Source organism: Anguilla anguilla, chromosome 10 (genome assembly GCF_013347855.1).
Source record: "Anguilla anguilla isolate fAngAng1 chromosome 10, fAngAng1.pri, whole genome shotgun sequence".
Classification (NCBI taxonomy): domain Eukaryota; kingdom Metazoa; phylum Chordata; class Actinopteri; order Anguilliformes; family Anguillidae; genus Anguilla; species Anguilla anguilla.
In genome coordinates, this window is record NC_049210.1 from 4,342,143 (window position 1) to 4,363,567 (window position 21,425).

The 21,425-nt window shown below is 44.0% G+C and overlaps 1 protein-coding gene across 1 annotated transcript; it reads left to right on the top strand.

Moving 5' to 3' along the window:
• Positions 1-1,822: 1,822 nt before the first annotated feature.
• Positions 1,823-19,620, top strand: LOC118207005 (apoptosis-inducing factor 3). The gene is made up of 19 exons (XM_035380247.1): positions 1,823-1,923; positions 4,953-5,169; positions 7,141-7,250; positions 8,146-8,255; positions 8,381-8,425; positions 8,653-8,749; positions 8,977-9,089; positions 9,523-9,609; positions 9,857-9,948; positions 10,134-10,264; positions 11,306-11,421; positions 14,129-14,200; positions 14,549-14,612; positions 14,720-14,796; positions 15,346-15,463; positions 15,608-15,706; positions 16,231-16,306; positions 17,872-17,976; positions 19,507-19,620. The coding sequence occupies exons 1-19, from the start codon at positions 1,893-1,895 to the stop codon at positions 19,547-19,549; spliced, it is 1,803 nt and encodes a 600-aa protein (XP_035236138.1). The 5' UTR covers positions 1,823-1,892; the 3' UTR covers positions 19,550-19,620.
• The last annotated feature ends 1,805 nt before the right edge of the window (positions 19,621-21,425 follow it).

Here is a 21,425-nt window from a genome sequence, read left to right on the forward strand (position 1 = left end):
GCCTTATATGAAAATGGGTGTGTGGGTCGTGGGGGTCTAAGCAATGAACAACATCACTTCTGGCCCTGAACGTAATCACAAGATTGATTTCTGAACTGTCGTTTGCCACAAATCCAGACTGTCCTGTGGCCAGCCTTGCACATTCATCTTCTGCCTGAACAGGAGCCAAAATATTATTGCAGGTGAAAAACTGAGTAAATTAGTTTTCGTGCGCTGCATACTTTCCCGGTGAATTATATGTTTGCTTTGGGAACTGAAGCAAACATTTTGCCAAGTTTGCCAGGGACTGCACTCTGCACCGCAATGTATAAGTCTCTCTCTTGGTTACAGCAGGAATGTAACTGCAGATGATAAATAAGTACTGCAGAGCAAGGTGCTGTAGCTGAGCAGGCCTTTTACATGTCTTTGCTGGTATGAGAATTAACAGTAGCTCCAGATAGCTCCCAAAATTGCAGTCGGTTAAGACGCGTGAAACGCGTGTGATTTTAAATTCTGTTGTGTATGTTGCGTTGTGTATACCATGAGTGTAAGAATCAGATTGCAATGAAGAAGCCTGAATTCACAGGAATAATTTGTTTCATTTCATCATAGTCTGTTCTTGAGGTATCTGCTTTGACTGGACACACGCAGTGGTCGTGAGGCGGATGTGTGTAAAGTCTAGTTATATACTGTGGCCTGTAACTAAAGATAATTAAAATATTATTAGGGATGAATTATGCATCCTGTATTTTGCATTTGTGTATGAATCCAGTCTGAGAATTCAGGACGTGTGTTTTGTCCTGGCTGATATCTAACTTCAGTTTGGGAATGTAGGATGTGTGTTCGGTGCTAGCTCATATCTGCCTCCAGTTTGACGATGAAAGATGGTGTTTGGAACTTCTCGGTTGCACTGAAAATGTTTTAAATTGTTAATTCAGCTGCAACAGAGCGAGTGAATCCACTTGAGATCACACATACTCTGTCTGAGTCGACTTAACTTTGAACATTTCACTGTGAATGAGTCAGACAGGAGAGGCTGGGAGTCACTGATGCTGCTGATAGCGGTACCTATACTTATAGGTACCGCTTATATATATATATATATATACTTATATATACCTACTATAGAAGAGTTCCAAAAGACTCCTCCGTGTCTCCATAGGGGAACCCTATCTAGTTCAAGCATTCTTTATTGGGCAAGATGTTTAAATTTGGAAACTTTCACACCTACCGTACACAGTAAAATGTTCATTGTTAAATTAACGCCTTACAGAGTACATACGGCCCGAGTTGGACTCATGTACCCCGAGTTGAATTAACACGTTGGGCATTTTACGGTGTCGAGGGTTCCATGAAGAACTAAATAAAAGGAAATAAAAACCCAGTTTACTGGGGTAAAAACCCAGTTAATGCTTGCTCTGATTCCAGGAAATAGAAACCTAGTTTTCTGATGTCCAAAGTCAGTTCACACTCGCTCTGATTCCAGGAAACAGAAACCCAGTTTTCTGATGTCCAAACCCAGTTCACACTCGCACTGATTCCAGGAAATAGAAACCCAGTTTTCTGATGTCCAAACCCAGTTCACACTTGCTCTGATTCCAGGAAACAGAAACCCAGTTTTCTGATGTCCAAACCCAGTTCACACTCGCTCTGATTCCAGGCAATGAGGAGCAGCTGATGTCTGCGATGGCCCGCCTGGACTTGCAGACCTGGACGCCACCCCGCAAGCGCTACTGTTGCCTGAGTAACCGACGGCCCACCAGGAGAGTCTGACCCGCCCCCCTGCCCCCCTGCCCCCCCTCCTCTTCCTCCTCCCCTCCTTTCCCTCTCCCCCCTCCCCCGCCCCCCCCTCCCTCCACCCCGTGTCTCCAGGGCGTCCTTCAGCAGCCTCCTGGCGCAACTCCGGGCCCATCATGGGAGGATGCCTCTCCAAACCCAAACCAGGTGATCGGGTCCCCGCCCCTCAAATCCCCTAATAATCGCCGCTTGTTCGCCGCCCGTATGTGGGTCACACGCCGCTCTCCGACGGCCCTCTGTAGAGTGGCAGGTTTGCCGGGGAAGGGGAAGAATTTTAATGCCCTCGGTTGTGCCGCGTCAAGAGGATTATAAAGTAAAATGTGAGTCGGGTCTCAAAACGCGGTACAATGTATCACTGTTCGGTTCCTGCCTCAGGGGAATAGGAAAGGTGGGTGGCAGGGGTGTGGGTGGGGGGCCGGGGGGGTGGGGGGGGGGGTGGTGCATGCGGAAACATGACTTCATCCGTTACATATGCTGCTTCTGGCGGCATCGGCTTCCGAAGGGGCGGGACGGGCGGTTTCGAGCGCCGTAAATCTGCGTCAAAGTGGGGCCGCCCCTTACCATTCGCAACCTGGACCTTCCCCCCAATCGGGGAAACGGCAAAACGGAACATAAAGCAGTGGCTTTTAGTCAGGAGTTCTAAAAATATGTGGACGATGCGAAAGTAATCGCCTCTGAATGAGATTTATCTGCAAAACGCTCGCGTAATGATGATGTTGACTGCTGGAGTCGGCCATTAAGGGAGGTCATGCTTGATAAGCACCGGATAAAATAAACGCATATGTACAGTTACCTATAACAGCGGCAACGGCTTTTTGATTTATGATATACTAATACAGAGCTAATACTAATACGATAGTTGAGATATAGTTTTCTCAGCAATAATAACACGTGGAAACCACCGTGGATTATGAATCACAGACAGACACGGAGTGATGCTCTGCTCTCGCGTGTTGGAATCGGCAGCGGGGGCAGAGGTCTCTGTGCATAATTTATATAATACTCCACAAACGTCTCATATTCCTCTTCTACTGCCAAACAAGAGGGATACAGATACAGATTTAGGCTAATATGCGTCCACGGGAGAGGGGTGTGGTAAAAACCAGAGGGGGGGGGGGGGGGGGGGGGGGGGAGAGAATGGAAGAATTTATCCGTCTAGCTTACGAGACGAATGAACAAGCAAGGACGCCTCAAACGTGCCCGTATGATATACGATCAAATTATTATTCTTTAGCCACCTGGGACACCGTACAAATTGAAAAAGTGATTTACAGGCTCATAAGCATGTGCGGAATGACAAAATATCAGCGGGAGGAATGATCGATCGAGAGTGATGCATAACAATAACTGCCTATAATTGTGTATATTGGATAACTGGATAACTGCATACTGTTTTATTAAGCAGAACACATCCTGTGCCATTTCAACCCCTGATGGATTTATTCACCACTGCAAGGCACATAATTTGGTTAAGTGCACAGTGTCACAGAGGCCTCAATTTCATGCAGTTATGCTGCGTTGAATGTACTCCTTGAATTTGCGGCTTATCGATGAACGCATTTCACGAGCATATATTTAAAATTCAGAAAAGAGCTATTTGCATAAGGTCATGCTATTGCCAAAAAGCTTTGTAATTTATACTTTAAAAATGTACATTTGCAGGCTATATGTTTCCATCGGTATGATTAATTTAGCAGTATAAATAATTAGGCAGCCATTAAAATTAAGGTCAGTGCTGTTGACTAAGTGAAACGAAGAGATCAACTCAAAAAGTCAACAGTTCCCAGTTTACAGTTCATTAACGCTGAGAGATGTTTGAAGTGACAAACAGCCATTCCAAATCCACACCGACTCTTATTCCAGAACTACTGGTAGCTAAAAAAATACAATAAGCTCCCAAGAGCGAGTATTTATTCTGATACAAGGGATTAGTGTGCCCGTCATATTTGGCAAATTACATAAAAGTGTAATCATAGCTAATATAGCTGAGGTTTGGTGGGCGAAATAACATACTGAATTAAATGAACCCCTAAACTGACCAGTCCAACTCAGATGTGGCACAGCAATAGCGTAAAGAAGATGTTTTAGATCATTGGTAATCACTATACATAAGCTCCTGGATCACTGTTTGGATGTGTGCTTGTGAGTATGATGGCAGGCATTGTAAGTTTCTCAAAAATAAATACAGTAGTAGGTACCTGCCGAAGATACTCTGATAAAAAATAAACACAAGCTTATTTTTCTAGAATTTCTGCATATTGTGCAATAGCATGTAGCAAAGTCTTATTAGGGCTTATACCTGTTGCATTTAATTCTGATAGCATTAGTCCATTGATTTTACGCTAAAGGTCATCACTGTATATAGCGTGTCAAACAGCAAATAACACGTCACTGCGCATGATGTCAAGCAAGCCCGGTGATTGGGGGCTGACCGCTTTCTTTCCCTGCGATTGCAGTCGCTCTTATGATTTTCCATTGATTTTAATTAAGAGTCGCTCAGCGGGACAGAATTCCAGACGGCTTACAGTCTAAGAACCGGACGGTCAGCACATTTTTCCGGCCGAAGAGATAAAGCTGGCTCTGTGTTGGCCATGGTAAAAAAAAAAAGAAAAAAAAAGTGTTTCACATTTGCCTTCTCTCATGGAGGAATATCACCGAAATTAAGACATTTTAAAACAAAATGGAGTCTCCTTCAAAGGTCATTCATTCATGTTGCTGTGAAGGAGCTTTACTACATGCAAGCGGCCCGCCATTTTGGAATGCCATTTAATCTGTACTGTACAGATATTGAGGTTAACATAGCAGGACTTGAATAATGATGCCATTTACGCCCAGTGCTCTCATGATTAATCATTTAAGTGATAACATCTTCATAAAACTGTAGATTATTGGAATATTGATTTCCATATATCATGCGCTTAAACAAGAAGTCATATTTTACCATATTATTAGACTGTGTGATTCACAGAGTCTCATGACTGAACTAAAAAGATACCTGTAAAAATATTAATAATTTCACAGCCAGGACAAAAAAATAAAATAAAATAAATAATATAAAATAAAATGTTAATAATTATTATTATAATTAAGGGGGCCAATTGCTAGCCCTTAATTTATTGTATTGAATGAACTGCTTGAATTGCTCATCGTGTCCTGCGTGTCTGTTGGCCTTCCAGTGGAGGTTAAAGTGGAGCTCACGCTGCTGGAGAAAGAGCGGGAAACGGACGCCATGTCGCCCAACGGCAAGGTCAGCCCCTTCTCGGAGTGCCGGCCCAACGGGGCGCTGGGCCACTGCTCGGACGAGGACTCCTCCGCCGCGCTGCGCCCGTACCAGAAGTCCCGCGACTACGTGGAGGCCTCCGTGTGCCACGTCAAGGACCTGGAGAACGGACAGTAAGACCCACGCTGCTTTGCTGCACGGCGAAGTCAGATCGCTAGAGAGCTACTGCTCCGCAGAGTCAGACCGCTAGGGAGCTGCTGCTCTCCGCTGCTTTCTGAATATTACTGAGTTTATGAATGAGTCCTACGGCCACATCTCGGCCTGTTGACCTTCACGGGATCCCAAGCTCTAATTCATTGATCAATGAATGTGATCAGTAAATATTTAGTTATTGACAACCAGCGGTGGTTGTCGTGCTGTAAATTGACGGGCCAAAAGATTTTCAGTTTAAACTGATAATTGGTCTCACCCTGTTTCCGTTAATTTTCCTTGATTAACTAGCAGGCCAACGAGTTGAATAATCAATTGGCAAGTAATTGGCAAGTGAATTAATCGGTGTATTGATAATGAAGGAAAATGACTGAAAAGAAGTTGAGACCAATTAAATCAATTTAAGGGCAAGTTTTATGTCTCATCAATTTTCAGGTCACCAACCATCACTGTTGATAACTAACTATTAGCTATCATATTGTAGATATATTTCAAGGTGCTGTGTGTGGAAGTTTTTGTATGTCATTTAATCAATGATATCTCTTCAACACAACTGAAAATGATTTCATCATAGGTGCAAAAAATATTGCAAAGTTTACTCTGGATATATTGCAGTACTCAACATGCAAGTGTAATTATAGCCTCCTGGCAAAGACCCAGAAAAGACAAAATTGCATCAAATAGCCATGTTTTGGGAAAAATAAAATTTCTTACAATTTTCAAGATATGTTATTCATTACCTCTTTCAAAAGTGTGACCCATGTTGAAGGACCGCTTGGTGCATCAAACCCTGCGGAAATTCAAGACCTCCCGTCAAGTTACTGTTTGCCGTTCTCCAAAACAAAAGCCGAGGGTCTTGGATGCTCAGGGGTTAAACACACACCCCACACAACGCTGTTTACCGTAGGGCAGAAGGAGTACGCTTCAGTATGTTTGTCCTGCAGGCATGGCTCGACTGAGAGTAATAACGTGTGCTCTCTTCACAGTGGATGCTTATCAGGTGTCGGAATGGGTTTTTTTTTTTTGAAACGTTTGTCACAAACAGAGCTTTCGAAAGCCCATTAATTCCACTCTCACTTTCATTGTGAGATTCAAATATTAACTTATATCCTCAGAAATTCACCAAACACACCCTGGCCCCCCCTCCCCCACCCCCCTCACCCCCTCCTTCCCCATTCCAGAAGAACTTTTTGAAGTTCTTATTTCAGAGCCTTTTCATTCATAAGAGGTCGTGACCCTGCACAATCCCACTCCAAAAAGGTCAACAAGCTATTGGGCAACGGAGTCCAACCCATTGGGCAATGCAGTCAGCTGAGCAGCAGCACAATGAAGAGGTGCTCAGTTCTAACATCTCGTGAGCACAGATTTCGGTTGGGCGCTCTGTAAGGGCCTGTAGTTATCGGGGCAGCAGTGGGTCATGAAAGCTACCAGAGGTAAAGGAATTAAAAATAAAAAAAAACAGATTCTAGATATTGAATAAAGCACATTGTGGCTGTTCAATCACTCGATTGTTCCTCTTGCATCCCGGGTGCTGTTTAATTCAGCTGCAGTACGGTTGAATCAGGGCAAACACAGTTAATCGGTATGGTGGGCGGTGTATATTTGAATACATTATTCTGAAGCTCCAGGGGAACTGAACCGCATTTGCGTGTGTGTGTGTGTTTGTGTGTGTGTGTGTGTGTGTATGTGTGTACGCATGTGTCTATGTTTTTTGTGTGTGTGTGTCTGTGTGCATGTGTATGTGTGTGTGTATGTGTGCGTGCATGCATATGTGTTTTTTGTGTGTCTGTGTGTGTTCATGTATGTATGTGTGTATGCATGTATATGCACCTGTCTGTGTGTGTGTGTGTGTGTGTGTGTGTGTGTGTGTGGGCATATGTGTGTATGCACGTGTGTGTGTGTGTGTGTGTGTGTGTGCTGTTGTCACCCGGCAGGATGCGTGAAGTTGACCTGGGTGCCGGCAGGGCCCTCCTGATAAAGGAACATGGGGAGTTCTGTGCGATCGGACACAAGTGCCCGCACTACGGTGCACCACTGGTCAAAGGTGAGCGCTCACTATTACAACACAGTTTATTACACACTCATGGGCGTGTCGTCAGGATGCTTCCACACACACACAATAAGGGTCAGCACTTAGAAGGAACATAATCATTGCAAAACACAGTACTGTGCGATTTGGGGCGACATAGCTCAGGAGGTAAGACCGATTGTCTGGCAGTCGGAGGGTTGCCGGTTCAAACCCCGCCCTGGGCGTGTCGAAGTGTTCTTGAGCAAGACACCTAACCCCCAACTGCTCTGGTGAATGAGAGGCATCAATTGTAAAGCGCTTTGGATAAAAGCGCTATATAAATGCAGTCTATTTACCATTTGTCTAATCATGATGATGACAATGAAGATTATTATTATTATTATTAGGAGTAGTGGTAGTAGTAGTAGTAGCAGCAGTAGTAGTAATAGTTGCATTTTAGCAGTAGTTGCCACAGTAGCAGCAGTACACTGCATTGGATTCATTCCAAGCAGACACACTTGTCCAGAGTTACCTACATTACGAGGTGCCGAAAGTGTGTGTGAGCAACAGCGCCACAGAGCTAGCAACAGTTCTCAGACCGGCGAGGGTTGTCATAGTCACTGTATTAATCGCAGTAGTTAGTTATTGCTCACCATCCTTACCCAAGGTGCAATGCAGTACAGTGCATGTGTTAATTACAATGTCCATTACGTTAGTGGGTGTACACAAAGAGCACATAAGACACGCTACACAATACATCGAAACACATTTCAGATGATGGCAATGCAGATCGGATGAAGATGAGGTGGTAAATAATGTAATATAACCTGAGGCAGACGCTGGGTGTGATTCTCTGTAGGATGCTGTCCCAGTAAGGGGTGTGATTATTGTAGGATGCTGTCCCAGTGAGCTCCGCGTCCCTCTTTTGCAGGTGTGTTATCAAAGGGCCACGTGCGATGTCCCTGGCACGGAGCCTGTTTCAACATCGCCACGGGGGACATCGAGGACTTCCCCGGCCTGGACAGCCTCCCCACCTTCCAGGTGACCTCCCGCGTCCCGCGTCCGTGACCGTGACCGTGACCGTAGGCCCGTGCCCGCCGCGTAGTCCTCCATGGGCCTTACGGAAGTCTACACACGTCTGACATGTGTGTTTCTGCTTGCTCTAGGTCAGAGTGGAGAAGGACAAGGTGATCATTCGGGCCAACAAGCAGGTAATACGCAATGTCCTTCTGACTCCCAAACTGAAATGCCTGCTTAGGAACACAGGCAGACAGACAGACAGACAGCTTTTATTGCCCAGTTATGTAGGCAATAATAATTTTGCGGCTCAGGTCAACACCTTGCAAACATACACACAAAGTCACAGAATAAGAGGCAACTAAAAGTGATGGAATTTTACCCAGAGCTCTCACACCTTTTCTTCCACGCCCTTCCCCAGGCTCTTCAGTCGCAGAAGAGGACAAAGTCCATGTCCAGGTGTTCTGCGGTCATTAACTCCAGCACGAGCTTCAGCCACGTGCTCATCATCGGGGCAGGTGAGGCCTGGATCGTGCTCAGTGTTCACACTGGAAGGGGGGGGGGTATGGGGGGGTTGGGGTGGTGAACAGTCTCCCCCCAGCCTGTGTTCACGTTGGAGGTCAACAGTGTGCAGGTATTTCTGCAACAGAACAAACCACAAAAAATAAAAACTAAAAAGGTTGTTGTTGTTGTGGTTCTTCTTCTTATTCTTCTTCTTCTCACTATTCTATCCTCTTCCTCCCAGGTCCTGCTGGACTGGTGTGCGCAGAGACGCTGAGACAGGAGGGTTTCACCGACAGAATCGTCATGTGCACCATGGACAGACACCTGCCCTATGACAGACCTAAACTGAGTAAGGTTTGTACAGAGACCCAGTCCACACCACAGGAGCAACCGAAGGGTAAAACTCTCACTCCTCGCCGTCACCCCCACTGAGGCACGCTTTCAAATCTCCTTCAAGTCTCTGTTACAGACCTGAGCCTCTACAGCTCTGATAATGATAATCTAGAGGCCTCCTAATGGAGGTTAATACTCCTATGCCAAGAGAGCCTTGGCTTTGAGGCAGTAGTTATTCCACCAATTCACAAACCTCCTGAAGCGCACATTTACATAGTGCATAAGATGATATGCAGAATGTGATAATCTTCCTCTGCTTTTTGTCATTTTGATCCGTGAGATATTTCCCAGAAGACCTATATACACACGCAGTAAAATAACGAAAGTGGCATTCTGGCACGCTGTTTTCCGACGATGGCGTCTAACGCTCCTCTCAAAAACGCTCTGCTCGCAGTCTCTCGAAAGCACGGCTGAGCAGCTGAGGCTGCGCTCGGCGGAGTTCTTCCAGACGCACAACATCGAGCTGCTGATGGAGAAAGAGGTGAGGGGGCGAGCGGGGGCTCTGTGGGCCTAGCCTTAGGACAACGGCCACTTTTTAACCCTTACAGATATGCAATTAGCATGTCCTGAACTGAACATGCTAATGCTGATGTAACAATCGATACTGGTGGTGGAGTTCTAGAACACCGACTTGGAATTTTGGGGAAAAAAAAAAAAAAAAAAAACATTCCAAGAACCTACTCTTCAAATGGTTAAACGGTCCTCTTTTTTTGGCGTTCTGTTCACAGGTTGTCTCGGTGGACGTGAGGACGAAAACCGTCATGTTCCAAGACGGACTGAAGATGGAGTACAGGAAGCTTCTCATTGCAACGGGAAGCACGTAAGGAGGATGTGACAGTTATTTTAATCTCCCGTGTTACCAAATGTGCATATTTTTATTCTGGGAAACTATGCACATTTCAGGTACTCACAAAAAACAACACTTGACAGCTCAACTGAGGGTGATGAGGGGAAATACTGAGAAATTTCATGCTTAAATAACACTAACCCTTTTCTTCTGTCAAGACCCAAGCCTTTGAGCTACAAAGGCAAGGATGTGGAAAACGTGTTTTACCTCAGAACGCCCGAGGACGCCAACAGCATCGCCAGACTCGCCAACAACAAGAACGCGGTGATCGTGGGAACTTCGTTCATCGGTGAGTGCCACGGCAACCGTTTGTATGTTCCGTTCTTTTCAGTCTGCAGTCTCCGGGCTGAGAGAATGTAAGACCGTAAGAATGCACAATGATGAGAATGGGGCATCTACCCAAATCTAGGCCCACCATTTACATACAAACGAGTGCTGTGTTGGATACCCCAGGGGTCTCTGCCTCTGCTGCATGACCAGGAAAGCTGTTCTGTGCATTGGCATCCTGACATCCACAGGGAATTTTTATGTGTGCATACACTTGTTCTGGCAGAGCTGAAAAAATCTTTTCTACTTCAGTTTTCTACACATTTGAAGAATTTTAAAACCCCTTTAGATCCCCCCTTACTGTCCCTTTGCTCACCCTGTCTATATCCTCCTAAGGTTTCAGCACTATACTGAAACCTACACTGCATTAAAAAAGTATATATGGATGTATTAAAAGCTGTAATTTCTACATAGTGAAACCAAAATGTATAAAAAATGTCCTTTAATAAAAGATGAGAATGTGCACTTTAACCACTATTGTTTGGTTACTAAACTAAAACTGTGGAGTACAGAACATCTGAAAAAAAGCTTTGTCCTAAACATGTGCCCCCCCCCCCCCCCCACCCCCACCCCCACCCCCACAAGCACTGGTGAACGGCCCCCTTATCTCCCCCAAAGCGCTTGTGAACGCCCTCTTATTTCCCCCAAAGTGCTTGTGAACACCCACTTATTTCCCCAAAAGCGCTTGTGAACGCCCTCTTATTTCCCCTGAGCTCAGGTGAACGCCCCCCTTATCTCCCCCAAAGCGCTTGTGAACGCCCTCTTATTTCCCCCAAAGCGCTTGTGAACACCCTCTTATTTCCCCCAAAGCGCTTGTGAACACCATCTTATTTCCCCCAAAGCGCTTGTGAACACCCTCTTATTTTCCCCAAAGCACTTGTGAACGCCCCCCCCTTATTTCCCCCAAAGCGCTTGTGAACACCCTCTTATCTCCCCCAAAGCGCTTGTGAACACCCTCTTATTTCCCCTGAGCTCAGGTGAACCTGATTTATTTACCCCACAGGTATGGAGGTGGCTGCCGCGCTCACGGACAAAGCCCACTCCGTCTCCGTCATCGGGATCGACGCCATCCCCTTCCGGAAGTCTCTGGGGGAGAAAGTGGGGAAGACCATGATGAAGGTAAAAACAAAAAAGAAAAAAGAAAAAATTAATGAGATTTCTGGGAAGCCGGCCCAGTGAGGGCTCCTCGGCCAATCACACGCCTTGTTAGTTTTCATTTATATGGCAGAGAGGCTCACTGAGACAGCAATGGTGAGTGGGCAGAATAGAAAATACAGCGGTGCTTATCAAGAATAAAGCATATGGTGCAGTAAACAGAGCTACAGTATGAGGCATTAAATGATTAAAAAAATACACAAAACACTGGAAATCCTTACAAAATTGCATAGTTTACTGTAAGTGACAGAACACGGCATTAAAGTTATGGAATACACGCTATCGCTAGAGCTAGTTTTATAGAAACGAGCCCATTAAAAATGTATATTATTAACAGACTGTATACAATTACGGTAATGCAATGCAATTGCTTCAGAACAATGCACGCTGCAACCTTGTGAATATTTATTTCTCGTTGTAAGAAAGTGCTGTAGACAATATCATCATTATTAATAATAATAAATACAGAGCATCGGTGACATTACTGAGAGCGTGCACCTGTTCCGTCCTGCCACTGCAGCCAGACAGCAGAAAGCTGTTCTCTGTGTGACAGCAAAGGGCTGAACAGAGCTCATCCCAACAGTGACGGTTGAATTGACCGCAGTGCTTCACTGGAGGTCTCCTGAAGAGGGGGGGGGGGGGGGGGTACAGCCAAGGCTCTCGACCCATTATAAGCAGCTGCTTGTCAGGTGCAAGATCGCTGACTCGTGTCCTTTTTTTCATCCGCGACTTCACATTCTCTCTGTCCCAATGACAAACGATCCCGGAGCATGGAGGTGAATTTTCGAATTTTCGGCACGGTGACCCGCTGTGGGCATTGGGCAACCGTGTGGGCCGGGATCAGGGCACGCTGGCACCAGATAAAGATAATGTGGGCAGCTTTGTGCCCATGCCAGAACAACACAAAGGCAAAAAGAAAAAAAAAAAAGTGGAAAAAACAACAAAAATCCTCATGGAACAAGTTAGACGGTGGCATTTGTAGTAGTGGGCGTTACCCGCTGGACATTTGTCAACTTCAGCCTTGACATTAAAAAGGAAACGGGAGGTTTTCACCGATTGAGCTGCTGACAGCGGCAAACGGTCCGAGCTGAAATGTCGTCGCTCGACTGTCGGAACTCTTGGCGTCTTTGTTGGGTGCTAGGCAACCACATCAACTGAAATGAGGGAGTAAAAAATCGGCGATTGGCTGAAGGGGCTCTTCTGAGGTAGATTTCCTGACTGGACAGGCATATCTGTGGTACGGCAATCACTCTAATCCAAATGGCCTCTTTAAGGCCATTTGGCAACATCTACTGTTCTCCTTACCTCAGTGCAAACTGAGACTGTATTGATAATGGTAAGTCAAAGCATAGCCCTACTGCGCACCCTGCAGTGCCCTCCCGTGTAAATTGTACAGCCATTTAATTCAGGTAACCGTACCAGAACTGAACATCTGGTGCTACTGGCTAGCTAAGTGCAGGTAAAAAACAACAGTGATTAGGAACTTGGATTAAAGTGTTAAGTGTTAAACTAACAGGGAATATTTTTAATATATAAAATGTGCATGGATGAGCTGAGCATCCATTTGAAATTTTCCAGTTTCTCTGGATCTTACACAGGGATTAACATTACACAGATGTATGTGTGCTGGTTCTTGTATCAACTAGTCTTCATTTTCTAAACAGCTGGACATTTAGAATTTAAGAATTTAAGATGAAATAATTTGTTAGGCTAAATAAAAAACTGGGATTGAACAATGGACCATCATCGCATACCCCTGATTTTAGGTTGTATGGTAGTGTTCTCCCTTTTTCAGAGAAGAGTTATTTTCCTCCAACTCAGCTTGTCATCAATTACATTTTACGCACTTGTTTAATAATGAATTGAGGGTAATTTGGGTCACTTCTGCCTCCTGTGTGATTTAGAAATGCGTATTTCCATTCAACTGAATCGGCTGACTGTAGAAGAGAAACAAATGAAGGGAAAGTGAAAGGAACACCCTGTCAGCAGAAAAGCACCTTGCACAAACACATTTCTCTCCTAAGAATACGTATAGCTAGCTGGTAGCAGTAAAGAGCTATTCGTTTCTGGTCCACCATCAATTATCAATTAACTGTAAAATCAAAACTGAACACCGCTAGAATACAAACATCATCCTGACTGATTCAGCGAATACAAATGACACGAGATGCCAGCGAGTCCGGCCCGCGTCAGCACTTTTATGAAACATGGTGCGTTAGGTTTGAATATCACACAAAACAATTCACTACTCGGTGTCAGAAAGTGAAGAACATGAACTGAAGTTGCTGTTCTCTCAGTCTACACCTCCCGGCCTCTCAGAATGCTGCCACGTTTCCCTCCCATCCAAGCGATTAAAGGATTATCCTTATTATTGACAGTGTTTAGAACTAGACGTGGAAAACTCACAGAAGGGGCTTACGGAATACCAAACTATACCTCCTATTTGCTTCAGTAACACAGTCTTGCCATGTTCCCTCTTAAATGTTTACCATTTTAACACTTCTGCAAGTTTTGAGATTGTAAGACTCTATTGGGCAACCACTTTAGATAAGTCTGACGTGCAGGTTTTACATGTCCACAGGCGTTTCAGGTTTGTGAAATTAATTAAAAATCCGTCTTGTGAAAAAATCCACTTAAATCCCACCTTCTTGGTTTGTCGTCTGCCTTTCAGATGTTCGAGAACAACCGGGTGAAGTTCTACATGCAGAACGAGGTTTCCGAAATGCGTGGCCATCATGGACAGGTATCCAGAAAGTGAGAGACAAAGCCTTGCGTGACGTAGGGCTGCCTTCAAACCTCAGCAGTGAGAACGTAGAGAATCCGAGGCGAACCGCTTTGTCCCAGAGGTGGAGATAACGTGCCTCACGGTGAAACCAAAACAAATGCGCCCCCCCCCCCCCATGCGCTCGCAGCACCAAGCCCCCCCGCCGCCCCCCCGCAGGGATAATTAATGGGGCATGCTGTGCTTTTGGAAAGGGTTGTTCGCTGATTAGGCTTTCGATAATAGTGCTTTCACTACAGCAACATCACTACATTTACCGTGCCATTGGCCCAAGTGTCACTCTCTCTCCGTGTCTGGTTCTCTCTGCAGTTAAAAGAGGTGGTTCTGAAAAGTGGGAAGGTCTTAAGGGCTGATGTGTGCATCATCGGTACAGGTGAGTCCATTTCGGCCAAACCATGTAAAAATAAATGTGTTTTTGAGAGTTGCAAAAGCATTTTAAAAGGGTAATGCCCGGGAATTAATGTCTACTGTTACCTGCAGGCTCTGGCCCCGCCACGTCCTTTTTAAGACAGAGCGGGATACACGTGGACTCCAAGGGTTTCATCCCAGTCAGCAAGGTATCCACTGTTATGCATGTTCTGCAACATATACCCCATATAGCATCAACAGTCACGGTTAAATAAAAATCTAAAATCAGAATCAAACTGATTTGCACTGCACATTTCGCAAAAACGTTTCGTTTTGTGACGATACGCTTCACAACAGATCTTGGCTAATCAGTTAATGAAGTGCTTAATTATTAACGGGATTATTTCACTTAAATGAGTGAAATGAGGGCAGAGGTGTCGCCTCGGTTCAGTATGTTAATAGCCTGTTGCTAGCCAGCGCACTGACCTCTCCCACTGCGTTAGCCTGATTACATTATATTAGATTACAGGCATTTAGGCATCAGAGGCTCTTATCTTATGGATAAGATAAGAGCATCTGATGCCTAGAGTATATATAAGATATATAAGATACTGAAGCAATGCAGGTTAAGTACCTTGCTCAAGGGTCGTGTCTTATCCCGGGAGTCAAACCTGTGACCTTCAGCTTACAAGACCAGTTTCTTACCCATTACACTACACTGCCACCCCCCCCACACATGGGATCTGTGTGACCCTCAGACGATGCAGACGAACGCAGAGGGAGTCTTCGCCGGAGGAGACGCGGTCGCCTTTCCCCTCTCTGGCCGCAGCAATAAGAAGGTGAACATCTCGCACTGGCAGATGGCCCACGTGCACGGTAAGCACCCGCCTCCTTTGTGACATCACAAACGAACTACAACTCCCAGGGGGCTTCAAACAAACTCCAACTCCCAGTGGGCCACAAAAAAACTCCAACTCCCAGGGGGCCAGAGTGTCAGGGTCTCCCTGTTGTTGTCCACAGGAAGAGTGGCTGCCCTCAACATGATGGGCACAACCACCGAGATCAAGACGGTGCCTTACTTCTGGACGGCCATGTTTGGGAAAAGCATACGATACGCAGGTAAGCTGAAGGATTGTCTCTAGATTTACACCCAAGAAAGGACGCAATTCCCACCCTGTTAACAACGTGTTACTATGTCAACCACTCAAGGGAACATCGTAGCCAATAAGAGCCCTATGCCCATGGTGTTTAGTCTTTTCTATGGTGGCCATCTAGTGGCAACCCTCCCAGTCTTCTGTTCTGTCTTCTCATTTTATTTGAGATCAGGCACAGGGACATGGATTGAGTAAATCTGAATTCTTTATTAAATGGATGGATTTTAAAAATGTTTTTGGTTCATCTCTAACAGTAAAGATAAACTGTACATTTTCCATATGAATTCTTTGGTGGGAAGCAAGGTTTGTTTGTTCAAATCTTCTAGCCAGTCAATGTAGAAAAAAGGAATGAATTCAGCTACTGCCATCTAGCTGTGGAAAGACAACAAGCCAGGCAGAATGAGATTTCATCTGAAAGTGTATATGGGTATGGTAGTATATATAGCATTGACATACCTTATCAAAAGTGGTTTGATCTCCCTTTGCCAGGTCATGGAGAGGGATTCGATGACGTGATTATCCAAGGGGATCTGGACGAGCTGAAGTTTGTGGCCTTTTACACCAAGTGAGTTTAAAATCATGGGTCTGCCACACGACCCATTCCTTCAAACAGATACCATCATGCTGCTTAAGCCTAAAGAAATCACCACTCAATGGACAGAATCTGGCAACCGCACTTGGTAGCTATATTAATTTTTCCATCAAACAAAGAACAAAAAACCAGGTAGCATACTTATACCACTCCTTACCATATTGTGAACTGTTTGCAGTGATTACGAGGAGCACTATATTACAGATATCCAGCAAGCTGAACGACTGTCTGGCAATGTCTCTCAAGGACATTAGGAGAATACATTTCCCTTTGTAATCACTGCCAGGGGAACCTTTCATCGTACTCACCCAGCTATGAAAATGGCCGCTCGTTCTTTTAACGATTTCAGAGAGGAAACAGTGGGCTGATCTTTAGGTGGGGCATATGGAGAGAGTTTCCGGCAAACGTCCGAGGAGATAAGAAGAGCCTGACTTTTGACCTTCTCCCGCGAGGTCCTTGCCACTAAGGGAACGAAGAAACCGAGGGAGTGCGTGCTCACACTTGACTGTTAGGATACAGTTTCACCCCCACAATGCCTCACAAAACAGAGCCCCATCCTGTGTGATAAGAACACACACAGGGAACGGATGCACCGAACCAAGACAAAGCGCATCACTTAAATGTAAAGGAGACAGACACGTCGCCTCCTACTTAGTTCATACACGATAAGGGGGGTGGGGGGGGGGGCAGCTTAACGGATGTCTGCATTCATAATTTAGGTAGTTAGAGATTTGTATCATGCCTGTCCTCTCGTACAGAAGCACTAATCCCTCGATAGTTCCGCACGTCTTCCGCACTCCGAGTCGTGCGTCGTTGGGGCTTGCAGGAAGAGAGAGAGACACGCAGAGATAGTCATTTATGAGGGATTTCAGCTGAGTCATTGTCCTCAATCACTGCTCTCCCCTGATCTCCTGCTTTGCAGGGGGAGGAACTAGATACTGTACCAGTACAGCGGATGCATTCCTGCCTGTGTTCTTTCTTTCTTTGCTCCAGTTCCTTATTAAATGCAAGGGAGAGAAAAATGGACAGCACTAATGAGAATGCTATAAACTATCGCTTTATTACGTTAATGTATGAAGACACGATATGCATAATGCTTCGGCATAAACCTTCTTTAGTGAATGTGCTGAATGTGCCAAGAAAATGATTAAAATAATGAGAAGATCTGACCCCACATTCATCACTAAAATAGACCAGCCATATACCATGTGACACTCACCGACAACCTGGGAACAATTGGCATAATTAGGCTGATTAGGTGTACATACCGCATTTTCAAAATTGCTGTTTCAATGATCTATTTTTCTATTTGTATATTATAATTAGGTGTCAGTGAATATCCCGTGCTCTAAGCTATGTCAGCTTATTGTATGCAAAACAAATAAATGTTTTGGTGTATCCTGATGAAAATATAAAGTTAAGCTGACACACTTGTTAATTGAAAGGATAAGCATGTGCCTATTGTTTTCAAGACTGCCAGGACTTGTAAAAACTGTGCACTCTCTCATTAGTTTTGCTTCAATCTCTTTAAACTACAGGAGCGAGGAGGTGATCGCTGTGGCGAGCATGAACTATGACCCCATTGTGTCTCGAGTGGCGGAGGTCTTTGGGTCCGGAAAGTTGATTAAGAAGCGTGACGTGGAGTAAGTGCGTTTCCTAGTTCTCAGTAAAGCTGACCCTCAAACTAGCAGTAACAATGCAGGCGTTATGAATGTTTATTTATTTATTTTTTTTAAGTTTGTGCCGTCAGTTCCAACGTGTGATGCAAAAATGTATTGGGAAATGCAGGCAGGAGATTTGTGACGTAGCAGAAACAAGGAAAGCTTCTGTGAAAATTTCAGTCAATCCAAGTTTCCTCCAGGGGTATTTTATAAATGTTTTTTAATGCTCTTTCCACTTTTCTCCACAATTTGTAATGCCCCATCTGTATATATACAGACACAGTCCCTAAGCATTTGGACAGTGACCCAATTTTTGTTGTTTTGGCCCTGTACTCCAGCACATGGGATTTGAAAGGAAAGACGATGAGGTTAAAAGTATGAGGTTGACGTAGACCATCAGCTTTAATTTGAGGGTATTTGTGTCCACATTTGGTGAGACGTGTAGGAATTACAGCCCTTTTTATTACACGTGTAAAGTGATGCTTTTTCTTAGTACCGACAACTGTGCTTATTCTCTATTGTACACACACAAAAAGAAGGCTGCTAACAGGGCTTGGCAAGTACAACAACGCCAGAGCTTCCCTGTACAAAATATCGAAGCCGCGCTTGTCGTATAATGGCTTCTTTGTGGCAGTGGAGATTCAGAGTGCATCTTCTCGCTGGCCCTGTGCCGAAGCTTTGTGTCAGAAGAACAGCAGCCTTCCATAATGGTCCTGTTCTCCCGGCTACGGTTCTGACTCACGGCTGTTAGCAACAGGCCGTTAGCAACAGCCTCTCTCTGACAGACTCAGCGCTGTTGGGTGGAGAGAGAGACAGAGAGACAGAGAGAGAGAGAGAGAGAGAGAGAGAGAGAGAGAGGAAACTGTCTCAGCCCTCATCTTCTAGAACACCAGAAGTCAACATCTTACGTAAAAATGAACGCAATTACTTAAAAAAAAAATGCTATTGTCATTTTGCCATTCAGACCATAAGACCAGTCTCTGGGAAATGGCCTCTTTTTCTTATAAATGTCATTTCGCATTTTCTAATAGGAGATTGAAATTGATTTTTTTTTTTCAGGAAGTCAGCAAGTGTTTGAAAATGAACCTCATTTTTTTGGAAGCCAATTATATCAATGATTGATATGTCCATCAAAAAAATTCAAAATCTTCTCATAGAGACGCCCTAGGGTCCTAGGAGTGTTGCTGAAATTGTTCCAATACTAAAGTAATTTAAAAAGTAAAAGTTGTTGAATCATGATCTTTTCAAAAAAAGAAAGAAATGAATAAAAACTACCGATGGCTTTGTATTGAACAATCACTCCTGGTCGATTTTTCAAATCCTTATCCTAATCTTTTTTTTTGTTTTAAAATATTGCATAATTAAATTCATCTTTTTAATTTGCAGTGATGTAATATTCTGTGTACTGCTACACTCCTTATTACGTGTTTTCAGTTTTAAAAAAGTATTTTTAAGCAGGATTTTGTTTCTATTTTTGTTCCTGTTATAATTTTGTTTCTCTTGTACTGGTAGGACTGGGGACATGTCGTGGCTGATTGAAAAAGGCACACAGTGAGCATCTCGGCCTACTTCCTGAGCTCCAAAAGCATGCTGGGAGAAAAAAAAAAAAAAAAAAAAAAGACTAAATGAGGAACTTGTGGTGCTGTCATGACAACCAACTTTGGGAGCGCGGGGAAGTTTGGAAAGAGGCCATGCCTGGATCTGTTTGGGACCCTTAGGCCTATGTCAAGTTATGCAGAGAGTGCTCGCCGTGACAGAATTGTACATATTGTAATAAAATTTACGTGTACATGAGCCATAACAGTTTTAACAACCAGCTCAAACAACGGTAGAGCAGACGTAGTGGACTACTGCTCCTGACTATTTCAGACTCAACTAAAAAAGAAAAGCAATACGGTCCAGTCAATATGCAGTGCATGAAGCATCTACCTGTACACATTGTCTATAGGGGTGTATAGGGGTATTGCCATTTTTGTACATGTAACTTTGTAAATAGCTATGACGAACACTGTCGCTATACAGGTCTGTACAGTTTAATGCAGATCTTCAAAATGACACATTGCTTGGTTACATCCAGGGACAAATGGAAACTGGACTTGTATTGAGGCTTTTGTTCAAACGTGTATTGCCACTGACATTTTTCTAGATCCGAAACTGGAAGAAGCAAAGTTGTAGAAGCCATACTAAAATGAAGCTTTGGCTTAGCAAAAGTACAAGAAAAGTACAGGAGATTCGCAACATTTCTTCAAAAGCCATGCAAGATGTTACTGCGATAACCCTTAAAAACAAATGCAAGTAAACGGCAGTTATAGTTGCTACTTAATGCTCCACCTCAACTGATTTGTATGCTCTGAGATGCAAGCATATTGCCTCTTTAATTAAAAGGAATACAGAGTACCTCTTGCTATGAGTAACTTTGGCAGACCTGCTCGTAGATTGCACAAATAAATAAAAAAAAATCCTCTTTCTGAATGAATGCAACAAGCAGAATAATGTAGGCTTGTGTTTTCTAACAATCATTGAAATTATTTTCTAGATGGCATGCAATAATTGCTGAATGCCATTTATTATTATTTTATTTTTTTGCTTGGTACGGCTTCTAATAGACAGTCTTTGTTACTAACTCAGGGAGCTGAGCTTTTTGGGGTGGGGAGTGGCGAGTGGGGAGGGGGGGGGGGAATCAGGATTTGGTCCTGTTGCAAAAAATAAAATTTTACTGCATTTAACGTTCCTACCAGAAATCTGTTCACCGTGCATTGTAATGGTCTGTCTTTATGAAGAATTCTTTCATTAGAACAGTGAACTAATCATGTAAGGATATTCATATTTTTGCTCAAATGGATAACAAAAACATCACTGCAGAGTGCATACGTTGTACCAAAAGTTGCACCGTAGCTAGATTTTGTTGTGTTTTTATAAACAAAAAAATGCCCGTTTTTGTCTTATTGCTGCTGCCTGACATGGTTACATGAAAACTATTTAATAACGAAAATATTTGGACGTAATAAATGACTGGCAAAAAGCCGTTTCCTGGAATGAAAACTACCAGAGTTAAATATTAGATGCAATGTTGTGATACATTTCAATAAAATGCATAAAAACAAGAAGAAAATTACTGGCTTTAATTCTTTATATTCATATTCATAACTGCCACTGGGAGAATCTTTGCGCCTAATAAAATATGCGCATCAGTTGATTTCAGGTCCAGAAATGTGGTGTGCAAATGCTTGCGGCAGTGGTGTCAACGGCTCCTTATGATTTATAAGCTGTGATCAACAACCAATGAAATTGGACGCATTATTACATAATCGACAGTTATTACAGACGGATTTTGTAAGTAAAAGGGGATTTTTTTTTCAGGGTCAGAATACATGTGATCCACCGACAGGGTTAGTACAATTTCACTCCATCAAACAATTGAGTCACAAAGA

Excerpts from the sequence above, each read along its gene's own strand:
- LOC118207005 (XM_035380247.1), top strand. The coding sequence starts at position 1,893 with ATGGGAGGATGCCTCTCCAAACCCAAACCAG. Across the intron at positions 8,426-8,652 it reads TCATTCGGGCCAACAAGCAG|GCTCTTCAGTCGCAGAAGAG; the intron begins GTAATACGCAAT and ends GCCCTTCCCCAG. Across the intron at positions 16,307-17,871 it reads TTTGTGGCCTTTTACACCAA|GAGCGAGGAGGTGATCGCTG; the intron begins GTGAGTTTAAAA and ends TTTAAACTACAG.